Source organism: Saprolegnia diclina (assembly GCF_000281045.1).
Source record: "Saprolegnia diclina VS20 unplaced genomic scaffold supercont1.100, whole genome shotgun sequence".
NCBI lineage: Eukaryota > Oomycota > Saprolegniomycetes > Saprolegniales > Saprolegniaceae > Saprolegnia > Saprolegnia diclina.
Window position 1 is genome coordinate 41,950 of NW_008246167.1, and position 21,179 is coordinate 63,128.

At 57.7% G+C, this 21,179-nt stretch overlaps 9 protein-coding genes across 9 annotated transcripts; 6 read left to right on the forward strand and 3 right to left on the reverse strand.

Moving 5' to 3' along the window:
- Nucleotides 1-191: 191 nt before the first annotated feature.
- Nucleotides 192-1,649, reverse strand: SDRG_15717 (hypothetical protein; the record flags this gene model as incomplete). The annotated part of the gene is made up of 1 exon (XM_008621899.1): nucleotides 192-1,649. One exon carries the CDS (start codon nucleotides 1,647-1,649, stop codon nucleotides 192-194), a length of 1,458 nt encoding a protein of 485 aa, XP_008620121.1.
- A 372-nt stretch (nucleotides 1,650-2,021) lies between these two features.
- Nucleotides 2,022-3,544, forward strand: SDRG_15718 (hypothetical protein; the record flags this gene model as incomplete). Its single annotated transcript, XM_008621900.1, has 2 exons — nucleotides 2,022-2,111; nucleotides 2,154-3,544. The coding sequence occupies 2 exons, from the start codon at nucleotides 2,022-2,024 to the stop codon at nucleotides 3,342-3,344; spliced, it is 1,281 nt and encodes a 426-aa protein (XP_008620122.1). The 3' UTR covers nucleotides 3,345-3,544.
- An 857-nt stretch (nucleotides 3,545-4,401) lies between these two features.
- Nucleotides 4,402-7,750, reverse strand: SDRG_15719 (hypothetical protein; the record flags this gene model as incomplete). Its single annotated transcript, XM_008621901.1, has 6 exons — nucleotides 4,402-6,017; nucleotides 6,067-6,222; nucleotides 6,266-6,559; nucleotides 6,607-7,044; nucleotides 7,096-7,352; nucleotides 7,402-7,750. The coding sequence occupies 6 exons, from the start codon at nucleotides 7,748-7,750 to the stop codon at nucleotides 4,470-4,472; spliced, it is 3,042 nt and encodes a 1,013-aa protein (XP_008620123.1). The 3' UTR covers nucleotides 4,402-4,469.
- Nucleotides 7,751-9,522: 1,772 nt separating this feature from the next.
- Nucleotides 9,523-11,031, forward strand: SDRG_15720 (hypothetical protein). Its single transcript, XM_008621902.1, has one exon. It carries the CDS (start codon nucleotides 9,528-9,530, stop codon nucleotides 10,995-10,997), a length of 1,470 nt encoding a protein of 489 aa, XP_008620124.1. The 5' UTR covers nucleotides 9,523-9,527; the 3' UTR covers nucleotides 10,998-11,031.
- A 351-nt stretch (nucleotides 11,032-11,382) lies between these two features.
- On the forward strand, nucleotides 11,383-11,989 carry SDRG_15721 (hypothetical protein). Its single transcript, XM_008621903.1, has one exon. The coding sequence runs from the start codon at nucleotides 11,398-11,400 to the stop codon at nucleotides 11,908-11,910; it is 513 nt and encodes a 170-aa protein (XP_008620125.1). The 5' UTR covers nucleotides 11,383-11,397; the 3' UTR covers nucleotides 11,911-11,989.
- A 477-nt stretch (nucleotides 11,990-12,466) lies between these two features.
- SDRG_15722 (hypothetical protein) lies at nucleotides 12,467-14,073 on the forward strand. Its single transcript, XM_008621904.1, has one exon. The coding sequence runs from the start codon at nucleotides 12,513-12,515 to the stop codon at nucleotides 13,989-13,991; it is 1,479 nt and encodes a 492-aa protein (XP_008620126.1). The 5' UTR covers nucleotides 12,467-12,512; the 3' UTR covers nucleotides 13,992-14,073.
- A 1,244-nt stretch (nucleotides 14,074-15,317) lies between these two features.
- Nucleotides 15,318-17,549, forward strand: SDRG_15723 (hypothetical protein; the record flags this gene model as incomplete). The annotated part of the gene is made up of 1 exon (XM_008621905.1): nucleotides 15,318-17,549. The coding sequence occupies one exon, from the start codon at nucleotides 15,318-15,320 to the stop codon at nucleotides 17,454-17,456; it is 2,139 nt and encodes a 712-aa protein (XP_008620127.1). The 3' UTR covers nucleotides 17,457-17,549.
- Nucleotides 17,550-17,672: 123 nt separating this feature from the next.
- Nucleotides 17,673-18,499, forward strand: SDRG_15724 (hypothetical protein). The gene is made up of 3 exons (XM_008621906.1): nucleotides 17,673-17,764; nucleotides 17,818-17,979; nucleotides 18,027-18,499. Exons 1-3 carry the CDS (start codon nucleotides 17,695-17,697, stop codon nucleotides 18,425-18,427), a joined length of 633 nt encoding a protein of 210 aa, XP_008620128.1. The 5' UTR covers nucleotides 17,673-17,694; the 3' UTR covers nucleotides 18,428-18,499.
- Nucleotides 18,500-18,824: 325 nt separating this feature from the next.
- On the reverse strand, nucleotides 18,825-20,819 carry SDRG_15725 (TKL protein kinase; the record flags this gene model as incomplete). Its single annotated transcript, XM_008621907.1, has 4 exons — nucleotides 18,825-19,075; nucleotides 19,124-19,518; nucleotides 19,571-19,931; nucleotides 19,982-20,819. 4 exons carry the CDS (start codon nucleotides 20,817-20,819, stop codon nucleotides 18,825-18,827), a joined length of 1,845 nt encoding a protein of 614 aa, XP_008620129.1.
- Nucleotides 20,820-21,179: the final 360 nt, after the last annotated feature.

Sequence of the window (21,179 nt, forward strand, 5' to 3'; positions counted from 1 at the left end):
CCACTTCAAATGGTGTAGAACGTGAGATGCTTCGATATACTTGGGGACAAGGCGACCTCGTGGTGTTGACGTGGGCTCGACTGACTCCCACCCACCCCCTTTGCATGCAACCCACGTCACAGCACATCAACACTGAGCCGCTGACATGACTCGGTGCAACACGCTGTGCTTCAGGGTTAGGTGTTCGGACGTTATGATAAAAGGTAGCAGTGGTGGCGGGCATGAACCGTCTTCACGGTCACTAGAACGCGCGCCAACGTCGCTCGCAGACGCACGGCATCCCAGAACCACGATTCGAACCCTTGATTGCCCACAAAATGCGCGCTGACCACGAGCTGCACGCTCACATTCCGAACAGTCGAAAGCACTTGGATGACGGCGGCGACGCTCTCCAACCCCAGCATATCTGTTGGTTGATCAATGCGGATCTGCAGCGGGACGGTCGTCGTTCGCGCGCGAAGCTCGTCCGCGATCGCAAGAACAAAAGTATCCTTCAAACTGCAGTCAATAAACTGCGCCTGACCAAGCGTCTGCAGCATCCACGGCGTAGTCACACGTGCGATCTGCGGACAGCGGCGCCACGTGACGTTCTGGAGACGCGGCGACCGGCCGAGGTGCGCGAGGAGGCTCTCAAGCACTGCGTCGGTGCGCCACACAATCGAAAAGAACCGCGCGCTGGAGAGCAACGGAGCGCCAGCCAGGTCGTGCGCGACCGCCTCGTGGAGCTTGCAGTAGCCCAGCGTCAAGTGGGTCAGCGCTGGTAGCCGAGGCACCATGGCAAGTAGCGGCGAGAGATCCTCTTGCTGGTCGCCACGTACATCGAGGTGCGTCAACTTGGTGGCGTCAAGCTGCGCTACGAGTCGGTAGTGGCCCGGCACAGTTGCAAACGACACTTTGAGTTGCGAGAGACTCTCAAATTGCAGTCCAGAGGCCAAAAGCGCTTGTGCGACGGTATCAGATTGGTTGATCGCGAGGCGCGTCAGCGATGACGTTGCGGCGAGAACGGTGGCGAGCGACGCACCAGCGTCCACGCCGTCAAGTGTCAAGTTGTTTAACGCCAGCGTTCGTGCGCGGGTTGACTGCAGCCACGGTCGGAGAGCATCTCCAAGGTCGAGCATTGCTGTAGGTGCAAGACTGTCGTCCCCGCTGTCGGCTATGGTAAGATGGGCAACGCCGTTGCTGCTGCAAAGCAGATCCCTCGTGCAGGTACTGGCGACGTCCACTTGCATATGCGTCAGCCGAGTGCATTCGTGCACGAGACGACAGAGCTCGTCACTGTCGCAGGCTGAGAGTGCGGCGGGGACGGCGAGAGAGACGACGTGCGCAGGCCATGTCGTCAGAAAGGCGGTCAAGCTCTGCGGGTGTCCGGGCACGCGCGCTGCTTGGAGGCACGCATCGAAGTAATCGGGCTGCTCGATCTGGACGGCGGGAAGGATGGGCATCGCGGCCAGCAGAAGGCCCATGTGCATGTTGCCAGCGCACTCGACGCGCGGGACGGGCCACTCAAAGTGCTTGGACCGCTGGAAGAGGTGCAAGAGCGCAGCGAACGGCGGTGGTAGTGAGACCAACGGCAGCGCCGTGAGCAAGGCCAGTGCGTCCGTCGGCGCGGCCACAAACAGCAGCACGTGAAGAAGCGAGCTTGCATCCATCGTGCGTTGTCAATTGAGATTCCTGCATACGATCGCAAGTGTGCACCAATCACAACACGCCACAAATGGCGTGAAAATATCGAATTATTATGCAGTAATGCTAAAAACACGCCACTGGCAGCTTGAAGTTGGTCGGGCGCTGACCTGGCAACATGATGCAACGACCCAGGACGGCGCAACCAAGGCTCTGCTGAACGGCGCTTATCGCAGGCATACGTTGCTTTAGTATTGCTACCATAGCGTCGACCACGACAGCAGAACCTCGACGCTCGCCGTAAACTCTTTGTATCCGAGGCTAAACGCACACAACAGTTTGGTTGGTGCGACCAATCACCATGCTTCATGCCAGTTTATCGTTTTGGCACATCAAAAATGGCCGCCTCTTGTGCCACGACGGCCGCCCTCAACTGCAATGGCACCCTCATCGCTATCGTCCAGTGCATTGCGTCGTCATGCGACGTCGTAGCCTTTCTCGACGTGCTGCCACCGCAGGTGCTCGGCTAGCCGCTCCTCGCCTTGCATGCACTGCTCTCGCGACCTGCCCAGTTCCTGCACGCGTGGCCGAAACCAAGCTTCGACGGGCTCGTCGACAACCAAGAGGCTCTGGTTCGCACCGCCTTGCACGTCTACGAAGCCGTTGACGTCCACGATGTTCATGGGTTTGGCCCCAACTTTGCGACGTGTGCATCTACGGCGCCCTTTGGCACTTTCGTTTCGAAGTGGGCCCCCAAGATTACGTCGATGGATTTGTCGATCAGCACCGAGCGCTTGGACGAGACGATCTGCGACGCGCTGCGTCAGTGTACGCGTCTCCGCGAGGTCTGGCTCGGTGCCTCGCCCATGACGACGTCGCTGTTTCAAGCGGTCACGACCCCCGCGCATCACGTCCGCAAGTTGCACATTCATACGTTTCGAGACTACCCACTCGATTGGACACCTCTGGTGACGTCGTGGCTTGCTACCGGGCACGCGAACTTCCTCAGTCTGTCTGGAATCACTCCACCAAACGACCAACTCGCACGCGCGATCGTGTCGCTGCGCGGCCTCGAGGTGTACAGCTTGGACGCCTTTGTGCAGCAGCTCTTTGCACTCGATGTGTCACTGCGCCACCTCACGTCCGTCGGTCTCCATACCGACGTGCCAGCTCACATTGCCAAGCTGCTCCAACTCGTCGACATACCTCGCCTGGAGTCGCTCATGCTCTCATGCCCCATGCCTCTAGATCCGCTGGTGCAGTATTTGCATGCTGCGCCGCGTCTGGAAGAGCTCGACTTGCGTCGGTGCACACTGACAATAACAAACGAGCCCGTCGAAGAAGGGACGTGGCCGCGCCTTCGCATCGCTCGTTTTGGCGACGTCAACTTTGGTCCCGACGCTTTTCAAAGCGTCTTGACCCACCTCTCGACCTCGGACCGCCTCGAGCACGTGTCATTTATCAACTGCCGCATCGTGGGCAGCCAAATGGAAGCGATGAGTGCCGAGCTCGCCATCTGGATCGAAAAGGGGCTTCGGCCCTTGACGCTGCGCGACAACTTCCTCGACGAAGCGAGCGTCGCGCTCATCGCCAGCGCACTTAACAACGCCGACAACTCGGCACCGCTGACGCTGGAGCTGACCGAGAACTACTCTACCATCAGCAGCGTCTGGGACTTCTCGCAGCCCTCAAGAATTGTGCCAATGTGGCTGTGCTCATGAACGTGGACGACGAGATTTTGGAGCGCAGCGCGGACACGATTGCCAAGGTGGCCGCCACATATGACATCACGGCGATTCTCAAGGAGGCAAACTCGAGTTGTACAGTCCGTTTACGATCGAATGAATCGACGATGGTTTGCATTTGGCGCTTGTTGTAGGTTAGCATGATCGGGCAACACGAAACCACATTTGCATGACTAGAAGCCCGAATGGGTGCGTCTTTATTGTACAATTGGAGTTAGCAGCATGGGACGCAACGTGTCGCCTCGGTACTAGTAGACCTAGATGCGTGGTGTTGCGACGTTTCGACTCGACACCTTTGGCGGGAACCCTGGCTGGTCGAGTGCCACAAAAGATGTGCGATCTTTGTCTGGCTCGCCACGCCAGATCTCATATCATATCAGATCAGATCTCATATCAGATTATGCGATCTGATAATCGTGCAGCAGTGACACATCGAGGACACAGCCAACGGCGACTTGCCGGCTCTCGGTGCAGAAGCGAAAGGGTCCTCATGATTTCTAAAATCGCGTTAGGGACACGACTGGGAGCAATTACTTTATGGTTGGCCAACGCGTTTCAGTCTTCAGCACGAGCATCAGGACCGTTGCTACGACGGCAACAATCAACTGCAATGGCATCCTCATTTCGATCGTTCAGTGCATTGCGTCACCCGCCCACATCGTCGTCATTCTAAATGCGCTGCCATCGCAGGTGCTTGGCGAATCGCTTCTCGCACTGCGTACGCTCCTCGCGCGGCCTGACTAGTTTATTGACGCGAGGCCCAAGCCTCGCTTCCTCGGGCTCATTGGTGACGACGTCGCTTGCGCAGGCCGCCGACGAGGCCATTGACGACGTGTTTGCACCCAGCTTCTTGACGGGGCCCGATACCTTCGACGCCATTTTGTCCGAATAGGTCCAGAAGATGACGCCATCGACCTTACTGACAGCGCTATCAACGAAGCGGTGTACCCAGCACTTGGACGCTGTGTGCGCCTTCGCAGGGTCTCGTTGGACGTATCGCCAGTGGCGACGCATGGTCAAGGCTGTACTTGGTCCGTATATGTATGTATTTTGTTCGTTTTAAGTCGAAAATACCTATGCATGCTCAAGACTTGGCACCCTCTAAGCCGCGGGGATTGTGTGGCGCTCGGGAAAGCACACGAGACGAGCCTTCTGCGCGTACACGTCGTCAATGCTACGAAGCGCGTCGGTTGGCGGCTCTTCACGGCCTTCGAGCGTCGAAGAGCTCTTTCGACCGACGACGACCACGCGGAGCTGGGGCTTGTGGAACCAGCGCGCGTATTGGCGGCGCACAGCTTCGCGCGAGCAGCCTGGGGACTTGAGCCAGTTGACGAGCTGCGCGTTAATGTCAAATGCCAGGCGCTGCGACGGGATCTCGTGCCAATGGCGCAGCGTCGTTGAAAAGAGGTACGCGTCCGGTTCGACGCGCGCCTGGATCTGCGCCCGCACGTGGCCCTTGAACGTGGCTTCGTCCATCGTCTCGAGTGTATGCGCAAAGCTGACCACGAAGGCGTCCATGGCGGCCGCGATCGCACTCGTCGGCGTCGAAGCCGAGACGACCTTGAGTCCAAAGCCGAGGATGCCATGCGTCACGCGCACCGAGCACGCCACTTCGTACCCGAGCTGCAGTTTCGTGCGCAGCGTGTCAAAGAACGGCACTTGCATGATTTGCTGGAGAAGGTCGGCCATGCCCAGCGTCGCCACCGTCTCGTTGCCAAACTGGTAATGGACGTCGACGACCGAGTTGACTTCTTCGCTGTTCTCGCTCTCTTCGTGGAGCACCAGTCCGTCGGATGGTAGCTTGTAGATGGCTTTCGGCGGGCGCGGCGCCGAGTTGCCAAAGGAAAAGTAGCCCGCGACCGTCGACGTCATCGCAATCGCTTTTGCTTGCGTGATGTTGCCGTGGACGAACGCTGTCACGTGGCCGCCCGCCCAGAGGGCCTTGGACATGACCGCAACGGCAAGCACCGACTCGTACGTGAGTGCTTCGAGTTCAGCAATGAGCGTCGGGAGCTGCACGGCCTCGGCCTCGAGCAGCTGCTCACGCATGTACGCGGCCTTGGCCGTGGGTCGGAAGTGCAAATTCTTGTACGTACGCAAAAGGTCTTCCTTGAGAACGCGGAAGCGCGCTTCACGGAGCATCTCGCCGTCCGTACTCGTGCCCGTCGCGAGCGTCTTGGTCACGACGTACACGAGCTCGAGCAGCTTGTCATGGAAGCCGCCGATTTGCAGCTCAAAGCCGCTCGCGCTCTTGACGCGCAGCCAGTACGAGAGGTGGGCTTTGTGCGCAAAGTAGGCGTCCGCGTTCAGCGCGTCCTGGACCATGCGCACGTACACGTCGCCGAGCACGATCGCGTCCGCGCGACGCGCCATCGCCGGCAGCGAAAAGTGCAGCATCACAAACGCCCGGGGCGACTTGAAGACCGTGTCGGGGAGGTAGTAAGCAGTCGCACTCGGCGTCGCTAGCACCTTGCGCGGCGCCTCAAAGATCTCGGGCACGTCAATGAGCGACACGTCGCGCGGAATGAACGGGTTGGCGACCTGGTATCGCAGCGACGGGTGCATCGACGGCGTGGCCCACTGCTGCAAGAGATGGCCCGGGATCGGCTGGGCCTTGTACGGCACTTGGAACCACGGTTCTTCGGTCCACTAGCGTACGGTCAACCTCCACTCGGTCATCAAGAAGATGATGGAATACCGTGTCGTCGGGCACCAGCGTACTGGAGGCGAGGTGAATGCGAATGCGGTCCGTCGTGAGGTGGTCGAGCACGAGCGACCGGACGCGGGCTTCGTCAAAGTCGCCTTTGGGTACTTCGTACGTCAAGAGCTCACTCGATGGGATTCGATACACGTCCTACAAGCCATTTCGGTCTCGGCGATAGAGGTAGAGCGCCCACCTGCATGAGCACAGCGTATTTTTCGCACAGCTCGAACGCATTCCCGTCTTCTTTAAAGCGGAAGCTGACTTGCGCCATGGCCTTTTGCTCCTCAAAGATCCACGCCGGCAGCGAACTGTTCTGCATCATGTGGAGGAACTGGAAGACGACGCCGACAACGTCTTCGTACGCGGCGAGGCCGTCGAGCGTGAGATCGATCACGAGCGAGAAGATCGCACCGAACGACCCGTAGTCGTAGCCGTGCGTCTCGGTGAGGCCCGCTGTGAGGTACGACACCCACCCTTTCTCCTTGAGCTATTCATCAAATACATAAAATCTCGTAAAATCGCGAAAAGGCGTACGTAATGCAGGATCGAACCCTCGGTCTCGTGGCCAAGGATCGACGCCACGTATTCGGCGGGCTTGAGGTCGTGGTGGCCCACGAGCGGCGGCAGCGGCCAGTGCAAGTACAACACATGCGCCTCCTTCAATGGCACCATCTGGACGAGCGCTGACGACTCGAACGGCATGGACAGGTGCGCATAGTCGGCACCGACGCGGTCGCAGTTGGGCACGTCGCTAAACGACCCACGGACGTAGGCCTCGAGCTCGTCCAACGACTCTTCGCCGCAGACGACGAGCTTCATGAGGTTGGCCGAGTAGTGCGCCCTGTAGAACGCGAGGATCTCGGCGCGGACGTCGATGTTCTTTGCTTCCGGCACCGTCTTGAGACTCTTCGTGTTGCCCCAACTGAACTGACGGAACGGGTGCGACGGCAGTGCGAGGTCGCACAGCACTTGCTACAGGCTTCCATATACAAACCCATCTGTCAAGACGCGACGGGTTCGAACCTCGTAGCGGACGCTGTCGGATCGGCTCGCACGCGCAAACTCCGACTCGATCGCCAAGAGCTCGCGGTCGAGGGTCTCGGCCAATATGAGCGGCGCCACAAAGAACTGCGCAAACATATCGAGCGCTGGCGCGAGGTGCTTGGGCCCGACCTCGAAAATGTATTTTGTATACTCGGTACTGGTCCCTCCGTTGCTGGAGCCGCCATGAGCGCTCAGAAAGGCCTCAAACTCGTTCTCGTCCGGGTACTTTTCGCTGCCTGCAAGACATGCATGAGTCGCGTCCAAGAGAGACCGAGGTCGACGAACCCATAAAGAGCATGTGCTCGAGGTAATGCGCCAGGCCAGGAAGATGCTCGGGCTCGGCAAAGCTGCCGACGCCAACGGTCAAGCAGGCGCCGGCCTTGCGGGGCGCGGGGCCGTCGTTTACCTTTTCGTCATCTTTGGCCAAGGGCACTTTTTCGACGACATCATCCACGTCAACTTCGTCGTCCTTCTCGCTGCCATTGTCGGCCTCGCTCTCCTCAACCTCGTCGCCATCGTCGCCAGCGCCGGGGACGTTCTGCATAAGCAGCACCTCGAGGCCGTTGGGCAGCGTGAAGAGCCGGTAGTGCTTCGGGTCGTTCGGGCTCTTGGTGTCGTTGATGGATCGTGTCATCGTCGAATCGGATTGTGGGTTGAGGACGGTCAAATTGAAAGCCGACGCAAGATTAACGAAAAATTAGCGCTTCTGATTGGTCGCTTTTCAGCCTTCTCATTGGTTGTTGTTGAAGTGGGTCAGTTTATGTTAAATCAGCCGAGCTCACTGAAGAAATTGTCTCATCATTTAGGTCTGTTGTTGGAGCAGCTGGTTTCACACCCAGTGTTCTGGGCGACACTTGCGGAGGCAGGGGTAAATAATAGTAATATGTATCCATGTGCGGAGGTGGCCTTGAAGACCCTTTTGGTTTCCGCCCTGGTTGGATGCATCGCGCGACGCAGTGGGGAGGGGGGACGGAGAACGGAAAAATGCGAGTGCGCAGCCGGGCTCGAACCGGCGACCTTCGGGATGCGAAGCAGAAACTTTACAACTGACCTGGGGCGCCCCCAGCCTTCTCATTGGTTTAACTGACAAGTGATACGTTAAAAGAGCAGAGCCAATGGCAGCAGAGCTTTGAAACCTCGCGGAGCAGTGACAATTATGGAAACCTGGTGATTGTGGGCTGAAAAAGAACACGCATAGGACTCCTTCTCCATACATGGCCATTCGGCGCTAAAACATAGAGATGCACCTGCTCTGGCCGGGACTGAACGCTGCAATTGGTCGTTAGTTGCGTCAATGTCTGGATAAGGTTCCCGTATCCGTAAAGCAGCGTTGTGAATTGTGTTGTCAATTGTTCGCGTCTGCTTCAACTTGCCGGCCAAGCAAGGGACGCAATCACGTACTGCCTGTGTTTGCTAAAATCAGGACACCATGTACGATTGTGGCAGATCGTCCCAGGCACGCAACCGAACTCTTTTCGGTACCCATGAAGAGGATTGTATTAGCGGTCGCAGCCCGCTTTGGTCTAAAGGCAGTGCCCGACAATGACAACGTCGAGTTATATAGCCCACTGGCGATTTAAGAGTCAAGGGTTTTCGGTCAACAAACGATCCTACATGAGCACAGCTGCACTGAAGTGCGTTTGCATTTGGCCAATTCAAAGTCATTTTATCCGGAAAGATCGCGAACCTGGGTGTGCAGCGTATCCGGATAATCACATATCTCGTCACCCCACAGGCATTTCACCGATAGCACAAGCCTCCATGGTGCACCACACACAGTTCTACTTGATTCACTGCTAGTAGAGTCTTTGCATACCCGACGTCCGACATACAGCAGTCCAGAGTCGGCTCTGTCAGGCCCCGCGTGGCGACCGGCGGGAGACGATCAACATTCCGCTATATCTGGAATTTTGGCCAATCCCAGCTTTTTCCGCTTTCGACCGGACGTGGCACAAAAAGCAGCACGTGAAGAAGCGAGCTTGCGTGTGTTGTCAATGGCCACAGCTAATGGCCACTGCTGCATACGACCGTTGTTTTTTTGGCACATCGAATAGGTCCCTTGCGGGGTGAGCTGGGAACGTTTGATTTCATTGCGAAGCGTTGATAGCGGTGTTGCGACGAAGGTTGACATTTGTCTTGGCGTCGCTTGCTGCAGTCTTCGCGCGCTTCTGAAATCGCACCTAATCGAAACGTTGCGAATAAGTACGCAGGCGCACTTCGGCGCAATTGACATACTTTAATCAAGTATAACTTCCGGGGATGTGACAGCTCTTAACAGGGACTACAAAATCGCACTTCACGGAACACGTTTCGCGCGATGCGATTGGCTTAGACCAATTGCGTTCCATTGGCCAAAATGGCTCGATATGTAGCCAATGGGTTTGCCAGAAAATACGAATCAATCCCCAGGGATGCTGGAACACCACGCAAGCGTTCCTACCAGGAAAATGGCCGCCTCTTGTGCCACGACGGCCGCCCTCAACTGCAATGGCACCCTCATCGCGATCGTCCAGTGCATTGCGTCGTCATGCGACGTCGTAGCCTTTCTCGACGCGCTGCCACCGCAGGTGCTCGGCGAGCCGCTCCTCGCCTTGCATGCACTGCTCTCGCGACCTGGCCAGTTCCTGCACGCGTGGCCGAGGCCATGCTTCCTCGGGCTCGTCGACGACGAAGAGGCGCTTGCGCAGGCCGCCTTGCCCGCTTACGAGGCCTTTGACGAATTTTTGGCAGCCAGTATCTCGACCGACCCCGGCACGTTTAGCGCCTTTTTGTCTTTATGGGCACACAAGATGACGGCCATCGACCTCACGTGCAGCGCCAACCTCATTAACGAAGCGCTCTGTCAAGCACTTCGCCGCTGCACGCGCCTGTGCGAGGTTTCGTTGGACTCGTCGCCAATGACGCCCCATGTGTTTCAAGCGGTGACGACGGCCGCCCATCACGTGTCCAGACTCACCGTGCAGACGGCGCGCGGTCATGCTTTTGACTGGGCCCCGCTTGTCACATCGTGGCTTGCAAGTGGCCACGCCCAGCACTTGGGTCTGTGCCATGTTCCAGTGCCTACCGATGCCCTCGCACGCGCCGTCAGTCGCACGTCGACACTGCGCAGTCTCGAGATCCGAATGTCCGATGACTTTGTCGTACAGCTACTCCGTATTGGCGAGTCCCTGCACCACCTCACGCACTTTAGTGTGGAGACCAAAGCACCCATCCACCTAGTGCGCATTCTCCATCTCGTTAGCCTCCGGTCGCTATCGTCCATTGCGCTCTCGTGCAACATGCCGCTGAATCCTGTCTTCCACCAACTGTGTCGCTCGTCTGTGCTGGAAGAACTCGATTTGCGGTGGTGCTCGCTCACGGTTGGCAGCCCTGACGTCGGACACTGGCCGCGTCTCCGTCTCGCTCAGTTCGATGCTGTAAACTTCAGCCCCGAGGTCTTTGACAACGTCGTGGCGAATCTGACGTCCTCGAACGTTCTGGAGCGCGTGCACTTTCTAGAGTGCAGCGTGCTTTCGACCAAGATGAACGTCTTGGGGTCGGCGCTCGTGCACTGGATCAACCGTGGTCTTCGCGCCTTGCGTCTCGCAGACGATCGTTTCGACGACACTTGCGCGGCCGTGCTGGCGACGGCCCTCCGCCAAGCCTCGAACACAGCACCTTTCACGCTCTCTCTGAACGAGAACGATCTTACGCTGGAGGGCGTCACCGACCTCCTCTCCGCTCTCGCATCGTGCGTGTGTGTGCGCATTGAGCTCAATGCGACAGAGAACCTCGGAGGACATACGGACGAGCTCGTCGCGGTCGCCACCCGTTTCGGTATCAAGGCGATCTGCGGCCAAGACGTCTTCGAATTCTATAGTCCACTTGCGATTAAAGTCTAGCATTGAGTTGAAGACAATATGTGTACACCGCCATCGGTCTCGTTCTTTCGCTTTTGCGCTATCCGACCAGCTGCACCTGAGGTGCCCGGCATCCGGCCAATCCAAGGTCGTTGTATCCGGAAAGATCGCGAACCTGGAGTGCGTAGCGTATTCGGATAAACCCACATCCCAGCACCCACAGGCGCTACACCGATACCACAAGTCGCCATGATACTCCACACATAGTTCTACTTGATTCACTGCTAGTAGAGTCTTTGCATACTCGACGTCCGACATATAGCAGTCCAGAGTCGACTCTGTCGGTTCCCGCGTTGGGGCCAGCGGAAAACGACCAGCATTCCGCTATCACTGAATTTTGGCCAATCCCAGCTCATTTCCGCTTTCGACCGAACGTGGCAGCATGGGTGACCTTGTCTGCGCACGGCTCGACCCGGCCATGGCGCTGTACGAAGAAGCGCTCCGGAGTATCTCGCGCGACGCTTGCGCCACGTACAAGTATGCGTACATGCGCCGGCTAGACGACGCCATGGAGCAAGGCCTCATCCTCGTCGACTTGCCTGGTCGCCGCAAGTGGTCGCAGGACGCTCGGGTCCTCGACCTTCTTCTTGCCAACCACCCGTCTGGCATCCTCCCGTCGACGTCTCTGCAGCTGGACGACGGACGCGACCCATCAACGACGATGTGGACGCCTGTGCTGCCGCCCGGCCTCGACCGCACCTTGCACGACCACTTTGCGCGGGGTAGTACCAACGTCCTGCCCGTTCTCTCCCACGTGGCCATTCGCCGACCGGCTTCGCACGATAGCGCGGCTCCGCGACTGCCTCGACGAGCACAAGAAGCAGCATCCGACGCCGATGGGGACGAGGAAGACGCTCTGTCGTCCAAGCGCATGAAGGCTTCCGAGATTTGCTAGCAGTTGCCGCCTCGAAACACGACCACGTTGCATTGACCTATCAAGTTGAAACTATAATATGATCAACTCGTGAAACAGGTTGGTCGTTAGCGCACGTTTCTCGGGTGACGCAGCCCAGATTCGCTCTCTTCGTGTTAGACAGGACTTTTGACACTATTGCGAGGTAATAACTACAAATATCCATCGAATAGTTGGCATACTGTCCAAAAAAATCACCAATATTGACCGCTTGCTGCAATCGGAGAACTGCAACAAGGCGCAGAAAGTGCAATATGAACCAGCCAATCAAATGCAGCACACAGTTGCGTGATGCCTCCAATATCCAACTTCCATAACTAATCACACGCAACCTTGCGCTACATGGACCTCAGCTCAGGCCCAGCTGGCTCAGGCCTACAAGAGCTAAAAAAATGGCTTGCAATGCGCTCTGTCATTGGTATCATGACCCTGTTGCGTTGCTATTACTATGTAGCAGTACATGCGTCTGCCAGCACAAGCAGCCAGCCTACAAGCATCTCGCTTAAGACATCTGTTTCCGGTTCAGACTTGGGACGTTTCAGCGGTGACCACCCAAAATCGCTTGACCCACCAAGCGCACCACAATGACGGTAGTCAAGCGCACATGTCCCGCGGCTTCCAGCGTCCTCGAGGTCCGCAGCGCCCTTCTCTCGGTCGCCCAGTGCCTCGCATCGCCCATCGATGTGGCGGCCTTTCTATCTGCGCTGCCAGCGACGTCGCTCGATGCGCCGTTGACAGCGCTGCGGGAGCTGCTGACGCGACCGGGGCCCTTTTCCTTTGAGTGGCCGACGCCGGACCTCGATGTCGTGACTGAGAGCGATAGGACACTCGTGCGCATCGCGCTGCCAGCACTCGTGTCCGTGCGCGCCCAGGGCGTGAAGGTGTTTGCGCGCTTGTTCAATCGCCCCGCCGCGACCCACGCCATTAAATGCTTGGATCATTTTGCACAGCGCTTTGCAACCAAGCTCACGCAGCTCCATCTCGATGCCACGCTCACGTACTCGGATGCGTTTTGCGTCTTGCTCAGTCGCTGCACGCACCTGGAGTCGATTCGACTCGCTGCATCTGGTAGCAATGTGCTAACCGCGGTGACAACGCCCAACCATCGCGTGCGCAGCATCCGTCTCGAGATGGAGCTCGTCAAAACGACGCCGCGGTGGACGCCTCTCTTGACGAAATGGCTCTCGAGTGGTTTTGCCTCGCGCGTCAAAGTGCACACGCCTTTGATTGCCGACGTCGACGACCTCGCACTTGCCATTGCGACAACACCGTCGCTGCGGGCGCTCTTCGTGCATCACAGTGACGCCATTCTCCACGCGCTCCTGGCGACGCGGCGCGCTCTGTCCCAGATCATCGAGCTGCGCGTAGTCACAGACGAGACCGACTTGATCCCGCGACTCTTGCAGCTCGTGGACCACAGTGCGATGAAAGTGCTCGAATTTTTGGGCGCAGCAGATTTCTCGTACATTCTGGCGCTGTTGCCGCAACTGCCGTCTTTGCACGAGCTCTCATTGCACTACTGCACGCTGGGCGCCATGCCGCTCGACACGTCAACGTGGCCGCAGCTCCGGACTGCGTCGTTTGAAGGCGTTAAATTCGAGGCAAACACGTTTGACGCGCTGCTGGCGTACCTGGTGCGTGCGACGCACCTCACCGAGGTGGTGCTAAACGGCTGCGCATTGGTGGCCGCCAAGATCGACCTTCTCTCGCGCGCTCTGCCCCAATGGATGCAACAAGGGCTCACGTATCTGAGCCTCGTGGACAACCAGCTCGACAATCGAAGCGCGGCGCTGCTCGCGATCGGACTGCGCGAAGGCCGGAACGTCGCGCCGCTGACAGTCCACCTCCACGGCAATTCGCTGGACGTACACGGCGTGCGAATGCTGCTCGATGCACTCGCCACGTGCGAATGTGTCCGCATCCAGTTGAACCTCGACGAGAGTGTGCTGGCGCCGTGTGCCAAGGAGCTCCACGCGCTCGCAGCGGCGCGGCGCATGCGCGTCGACTTGCTTGATGATGACGGCATCCAAGTGTTATATAGTCCTATCAAGGTTGTCGAATAAAAAAGAACCATCTGATAGTGAAGTATTGAGGATAATATAGCTTAAAAGTAGAAAGAAGTATACCCACGTCAACTGAAATGGACATAAATCGGAGCTATTAAAAATGAACCCATGGAGGTCCTACCAGACAAAAAATTCGAGAATCGCTCACGTTGCAGCCACGCTCGGCACGTCTCGTTTGTCAACGTCAGAGACGTCAACATCACGGGGCTCGCGCGAGCGCTGGCGGCCACCAAGTCGCTTCCAGGCCTTACAGTACACAACTGTGACGACCTGCTGCACGTTTTGGGTGCGTTGAAGCTGCCGCTGGATCCACATACCGAGGTCGATGTCGGGACGTCGTCGACCGAGGCCTATTCTGGGCTGATGGGTCTTCTAGTTGTTACCAAGCTCACGTCACCCAAGCTGTCTAGCAACCGTGACTTATCGGACTTTCTCTTTGTCATGCACGCCCTGCAGCATCTTCCGTTGGTTGAGGGTGACATCATGAGGAGTACTCGACACATGGGACCGCTGGTTTCCACAAGATCGCGTTTCACCAGTCGATCTTGAACAGTGTGCTCTCGTACCTCGACCGCGTCCAAGGCATTTGAGGCTGCAGTCACGTCGACACAAGCTTCCTCCACGTCCGTCGAACGCTGGGCCGCTTGATCCAGAAAGGGCTACGATGCGCGAGCTTTGACAGCGTCGCCGGTCTCGACGATGCGAGCGCCGCCCTCCTCGCGCTCACCGAGAACGATTTCGGGATCACGGGAATGCGTATGTTCATGGAGGCTCCCATGAAGGCAGCATCCCTGCGTTGGTGACGACCCTTGGCCTGCACGCGATTTATGCCCACTGTGCAGGATCGATTGATTGATTCGTCATTTAAATGATTTTACTTGCTTTTTTCAGTGTACGGTGTCGTAGCTCAAAGCAGGATCATTCTTCGATTGTCGCATGATATACAAGTCGTCTAAATACTAGTATATCATTTGTGTGCCACGCTGTCGACAATGATGGACAAATCGGTATGCAGTCAACCCCCTCGTTCGGCTGTGTTAAATAACGTTAACAAGCCCATTCGAATCCAAAGATACGCGACACTCGATATTTGTATGCCATACACACATCAAGTAAATGGATCGCCGACTGCTCGCTCGTTTGTTGTATAGAGTATTGATGCAAACTCGTCGTCGGCGTCCTATTCTTTCTTCGACATTCACGCTAGGACTTAGTACATCGTCCTGTCTACAGGTGTATGGCAATTAGCAAGACGACAAGTGTTCGAAAATCGAAGGAACGAGAGCGTTCGCCAAGGACACTTGCGAAACGCATTTCGAAAAAATGGTGTGGATGGCACCAACTCCGACGGGCCCGCCGATCCCGTGGGTGGACCCGGCGACGCTGCCCAAAGTAGGCGAGCGGCTCCTCGGCATCGGTATCTACCGCCGCCTGTACGGCCACAGCTACCTACCGTTTGACTACATTGTGCCCGACACCGACCCATGGCCTACGACGCTGCGCGGCAAGCCGCTTGGCGCCGCCATCAGGATCCTTCGCGCCGCCAGTCGTGAGCTCAAACCGTTCGTAGAAGCGCGCCTCGAGGAACTCGGCTTAGTGTGGTGTAACCCAGACGACCGCCCGAGCGCCCGGTGCTTCATCGCCCGCTCGCGCAACAGGATCATGGTCACTTGGTCGGCCGTCTTATCCGCTCTCGCCCGATACCGCGACCTGTACGGCCACGTGTGTGTGCCTGCTAACTGGCCCGTGCCCGAGCACGATCGATCGTGGCCAAAGGAGGCGTGGGGCATCGACTTGGCGCAGGCAGCCCACACGCTCGACGTGCATGCGTACACGCTGCCGACGCCGCAGCTCCGCATGGCCCTGTCCCTTGGCGCCGTACACGACGTCCCGCTCTGGGCCGACATCCTCACCATGCTCACAATGTACTACGAGCAACACGGTGCGGCCGATGTGCCGATCGACTATGTCATTCGCGCGAGTCGGAAGCGCAAGGCCGACGCCGCAGCGCCGTCGTATTCGCCCAAGTACGACGGTATCCCGCTTGGCGAAGTCGCCATGCGCGTCTGGCTTGTCTCTATCCAGCTGCCATCGCACCGAGGGGACGAGCTCCAGCGCGTTCGATACGCTTTCAACACGCCAAGATCATGGGCAAACGTGGTGGCTGCTAAGACGATGTTTGCGAGTATCCACGGACACGACCGCGTACCCCACGCCTACGCTGTGCCCAAGGACGACGCGACGTGGCCATCAGCAATGCGCGGTATGCGGCTCGGACACTATCTCGGCCTGCAAGCGACGGCGCTTGGTGACGTCCAACGTGTCACCACCAAGGTCGTCGACCCATTTGCGAGTGCCAGGCATCTAGAAACCGAGTTTGACCAGCACGTACTCGGCCTCAGGATCTACAAGCGATTGTACACCAAGGATGCACTCGTCGACATTGGCTTTGCTGTGCCCCATAAACTACAGTGGTGGCCGCCCAAGCTCTGGGGTCTCCGCCTCGGCGACATTGTCGCTACCCTTCGAAAAGACGGTGCATCACTCTCGGCATTGCAACGTGCGATGCTGAACGACATTAGTTTCGTCTGGGACACTGACGTCGCCGCGTCATGGCCGGATATCGTACAAACACTCCAGCAGTGGCAGGCGACGCACCGCGCGATTGGCTGGCATGACGCGTTTGTGCTGACGTCCGAGTGGCCGTCGTCGGTCGTCGGACAGACGTTCGGGTACCTCTTGACGTTGTTGGAGGTCCATGAAGACTTTGCAACCAAGGCGCGGCGCGACACCCTGCGGCGTTTCTCGCTCGATATCGAGCGTCGGTGGTCGGCCAAGGTTCGACAACTCACAGCCTACTACACCCGCCACGGCCACTTGCGCGTACCGCTGGATCATGTAGTGGCGACCGAGGTTGAGGACCCTTTCTGGCCGGCGGCGGGTGGCGGCCTGCCACTCGGCGCCATTGTGTCGTGGCTCCGACAAGTCCCGCGAGCGGCCATGCCGTATGACAAGCGCCGGCAGCTTGAGATGCTCAAGTTTGAGTGGGATTTTCTTAGCAGCAACGATTTTACTACACCGGCGCCATCCGCTCCAGTGCACGACATCCGACCCGCCACAATCGTGATGACCTCGGGCGAGAAGGACATGTCACCACACGTGATCACGATCGACGACACGGATGACGACTCGGATGCCACCGAAGCTGTCAACTGGGCCATGTGGGCGGTGGCGCTCACGCAGTTCAAGGCCCACGAAGGGCACGTCAACATTCCGAGTGATTACGTGGTGGGCGCACACGATAAGCGATGGCCCATCGCGCTGCGGTCGTTTCCCGTGGGTCCGATTCTCGCCAGCGTCCGGTCCAACGTCGTCGAACCACCGACGTGGGTCCAGAGCCAAGTCCAGTTAGTCGGCGTCGACTGGACCAGTGGCAAAAAAGCGAAAAAGTTTACAGACTAGGCGACCACACGACAATTGTTTGTTGAAATTCAATAGCATCATTTGAGAATATAAAGATGTTTCCTTGTAATCTGGTTGTGTGGTCGATGGGAACATCGTCGTCGTGTTCAAATTCAAAAGCATCGTTTTTTAATGTTAAATAACACATTCGAGCAAAAGATACGCAATACGGCATCGTAGTATGCCATACACACATCAAGTTGATCGATTGCAGATCGCCATTTTGGAATTCGAGCCCATGACGACAAACCGCAAGCTCGTCGTTGGCATCCTCGTCTTTCCGGGCTTTGCGACCTTGGACATTGCAGGTACATGTACTATATTGTATGTTCTCTACATGACAATACCTCCATCATGCTAGGCCCACTGCAGTTTTTCGAGCAGCTCGAAGACGGCATCGAGACGGTACTCATCGCGCGCGAGGCCGGCACCTTGTACTCGCGCCCGCCCGCCGGCGGTTGTCCGATCGTCGCCAGCTACGCGTTTGCGTCGGCGCCAGCGCTGGACGTCCTTCTCGTACCAGGTACGATCACGCGACTGTCGTTTTGCAGGCTTGGACTGTCGGAGTAGGTGGCAAGGGCTGCCGAAGCCTCTTCCACGATGCTGCCTACCAGGATTTCATCAAGTACCACAGCTCCCGCGTCCAGTACGTTCTGAGCGTTTGCACGGGCTCTGGCTTCCTCGCGGCGTGTGGCCTCTTGGACGGGAAGCGCGCCACGACCAACAAGGTGGCCTTTCGCGAAATTCAAATGCTCGGAGACGGCCGCGTGCAGTGGATCAAGCACGCGCGCTGGGTCGTCGACGGCAACATCTGGACGAGCTCGGGTGTCACGGCCGGCATGGACATGGTCTGCGCGTTCCTCACGTCGCTCTTTGGACCCGACCGGCTCCAGCAAATCTTGAACGTTATCGAGTACACGCCAGCGATCGACGCTGGCAATGACCCGTTTGCCTTCTTGGCCGAGTCGTAGCTCAGCAAAAACGACTATGGCGCGGTCGGTAGTCGTTTCTCTAGTCGGCAAATGCAATGGTATTGTATGCGGTGTCTTGTGTCCTGTACCGTGGCTCAGTCACCCGATGACGACGCTACCATGTGTGCTCGACGCCGATCTTCGACTGACCGAGACGAACGGTGACTTATGCCCTGTTGAAGCCTAGTCTTGATACGTAGATGGTGTTAGCCAGCGTCTCTTCAGCGTAGAATCGTAGATCAGTAGCAAGAGCCGTCATATCTAGCACGATAGCCCAGCCAACAGAGCCAGTCGGCTCGTCACTTGCCCTCTAACCAGTCAGTACTGATGTGTTGATTACAAATAAGAAACGTTATATCTATCGAAATGTATGGCGACTGCACGACGCTGGCTTTGCTTAGTCGGTGCGAACTTTGGCCAGCATGGCTGCCACATCGTAGATGGTCGGGCGGTCGAAGGCGTTGAACGAAAGACAACCGTCGGCCAGCGCCTTGACCCACGTCGGGCACGTGTCGCTGAACGTCGGCTTGATCGAGCCGTTGAGGACGCCGCCGATGATCGCGGGGTCGGCGAGCGGCTTGCCCGTCGTCGGGTTGGTCAAATCTTCGTACGGGATGTGGTGCGAGTCAAACTCGGAGAGGAGCATCCCTAAGCCATTGCATCAGAACATGTCCATAGACCAACCGACGGTAGTACCAAACGAGTAAATGTCGGCGGCCACCGTGTACGCGCTCTCAAGAAGGACCTCGGGGGCCATCCACCGAAAGGTCCCGACACCCATCGTCATGGTGCCCTGAATGTCTTCCTTGGCGACGCCAAAGTCGACGATCTTGATGCCCTTGGTCGAGTCGAGAAGCACGTTGCGGGACTTGAGATCGCGATGCACAATGTTGAGCGAGTGGAGGTACGAGAGACCGTCGACGATCCCCCGCAGCGCCTCGAGCTTCATCGCCCACGTGTACACGCTGGCGTCATGAGCCGCCAAGTAGTCCTTGAGGTCGCCTTGGTCCATAAACTCCATGACCGCACACAAGTCCGTTGGCGTCGTCCACGCTGCGCCAATGAGCTTGATGATGTGCTTGGAGTTGAACCTGCCAACAGCCAAGTGTCGAGTGAGGGGCGTCAGACAGGGTGAGACCGTACCGCGACATAAGCTCGATCTCATCGATGAAGCTTTGGATGTCCGTGTTGGACCGGCGGTTGCTCTGGAGCTGTTTGACGGCCACCGGAATGGCGTTGTACGAGCCCTTGGAGACAGCCGCGAACGAGCCGTAGCCAAGGATGCACTCGAGGTGCAGGTTCGCTTGGTCGAGACGCACCTTGTAGAGACTGCTGAGGTTGATGAGGCTTGCGTCGTGCTGGAGCTTGGGGTTGGTCGAGATGAACGGCTCAAAGAGGGTGCTGGTGTTCGTCGCCTTCTTCTTCTTGGACCGCATGATGAAGACGACGGCAACGATCATCGTAACGACGATGCCCGCACTGCAGCCGATGATGATGGTCGTGTCTAGCTAGGCAGATGAGACATACAGCGAGGTGCACGTAAGACCCCCGTACAATCGGTAGCGCTCGCAGCCGAGGCCACAACAGGCGCAGGACCGGGCGTGGCACTCTCGGGAGAGAGAATTGCGTTGGGTGTTGTTGATGCGGCAACTGTGGGCGTTGATGCGGCAACTGTGGGCGTTGATGCGGCAAATGTGGGCGTTGATGCAGCAACTGTGGGCGTTGATGCGGCGAATGTTGGGGCGGGCGACGTGGTCGTGGGCTCGGTTGGCGTCGGAGGTAGCGTCGATGTATCCTTGACGAGCGTTGCGACCTTGGCAACGCTGGCCCACGCGCCAAGGTTCGAGGTGTCGGACGTGATGGTCTTCGTCGAACCGCTCGGCGCGATGAGGGTGAGCGAGTACCCGGGTGTGACCTTGACGGACGCGACGCTGAATGGCAGTGTGTACTTGGTCAAGAGCGTTGTGATGGTCGAATTGCCGGTGTAGGAGGAGCCCGAGTAGAACTTGGCGGCAGCAAAAAAGTACGTGGACGGTTTGGTCCACGACAAAGCTTTGCGCACTTCGTACGCGGTGATCTGGTCGTCCCAGAGGCTGCCGAGGTCGGGCGTGTCGCTGTCCCATGCCATGTAGAAGTACTCGCTCGAGCCGGCGCCTGTCGTGCCGAGGTTCTTGGTGTAGCCGACAAAGACGTAGCCGGGCTGCACCTTGATCGACGAGATCGGGTCGACGAGCGTGTTCCCCAAGCTGTAAAAGCTGTTGGTCACGGTCGTGTACGACTGCCCGGCATAGCTGGCGCCCGTGTATATCATGGCAAAGTACTCGGACACGATGGCCTCGACAGCGAGCGCTTCGACAGCAAACGCGACGAGCAGTGCAATGGTCCAGCGCATCGCAAGCGAAAATCAAAATGTGTCTACAGGCTACACCGCGACGCCTTGCACAGGATTGTTGATATAACTACAGGTAGTTGCAAGTGGTGTTGTTGGCTGCGTTGCAAGTAACGGGACGGAAGGGGCTGGGACCACGTGTCGGTTGGGATAGTGTACTCTTGGGACTGCACAGGATTGTTGCATTTCGAAGTAACATGTGGCTATGTTTCAAGTATCAACTTTGCTATCCAATTATCTAATCGCTCACTGGATACTTGGACTTGCACCCTGGCGAGGCCCAATCATCTTGCAGTGTTCACTTCCACCTCAGTGCAGATGACGATCCTCCTCGATTATCCATAAATTACATCGTCCATGCGT

What these genes read in the sequence shown, in the direction of transcription:
- SDRG_15722 (XM_008621904.1), top strand. Translation starts at nt 12,513, where the DNA reads ATGACGGTAGTCAAGCGCACATGTCCCGCGGCTTCCAGCGTCCTCGAG.
- SDRG_15724 (XM_008621906.1), top strand. Translation starts at nt 17,695, where the DNA reads ATGACGACAAACCGCAAGCTCGTCGTTGGCATCCTCGTCTTTCCGGGC. An exon ending in TGCGACCTTGGACATTGCAG is followed by an intron (nt 17,765 to 17,817) that starts GTACATGTACTA and finishes CCATCATGCTAG; the next exon opens with GCCCACTGCAGTTTTTCGAG. An exon ending in GGACGTCCTTCTCGTACCAG is followed by an intron (nt 17,980 to 18,026) that starts GTACGATCACGC and finishes CTGTCGGAGTAG; the next exon opens with GTGGCAAGGGCTGCCGAAGC.
- SDRG_15720 (XM_008621902.1), top strand. Translation starts at nt 9,528, where the DNA reads ATGCTGGAACACCACGCAAGCGTTCCTACCAGGAAAATGGCCGCCTCT.
- SDRG_15721 (XM_008621903.1), top strand. Translation starts at nt 11,398, where the DNA reads ATGGGTGACCTTGTCTGCGCACGGCTCGACCCGGCCATGGCGCTGTAC.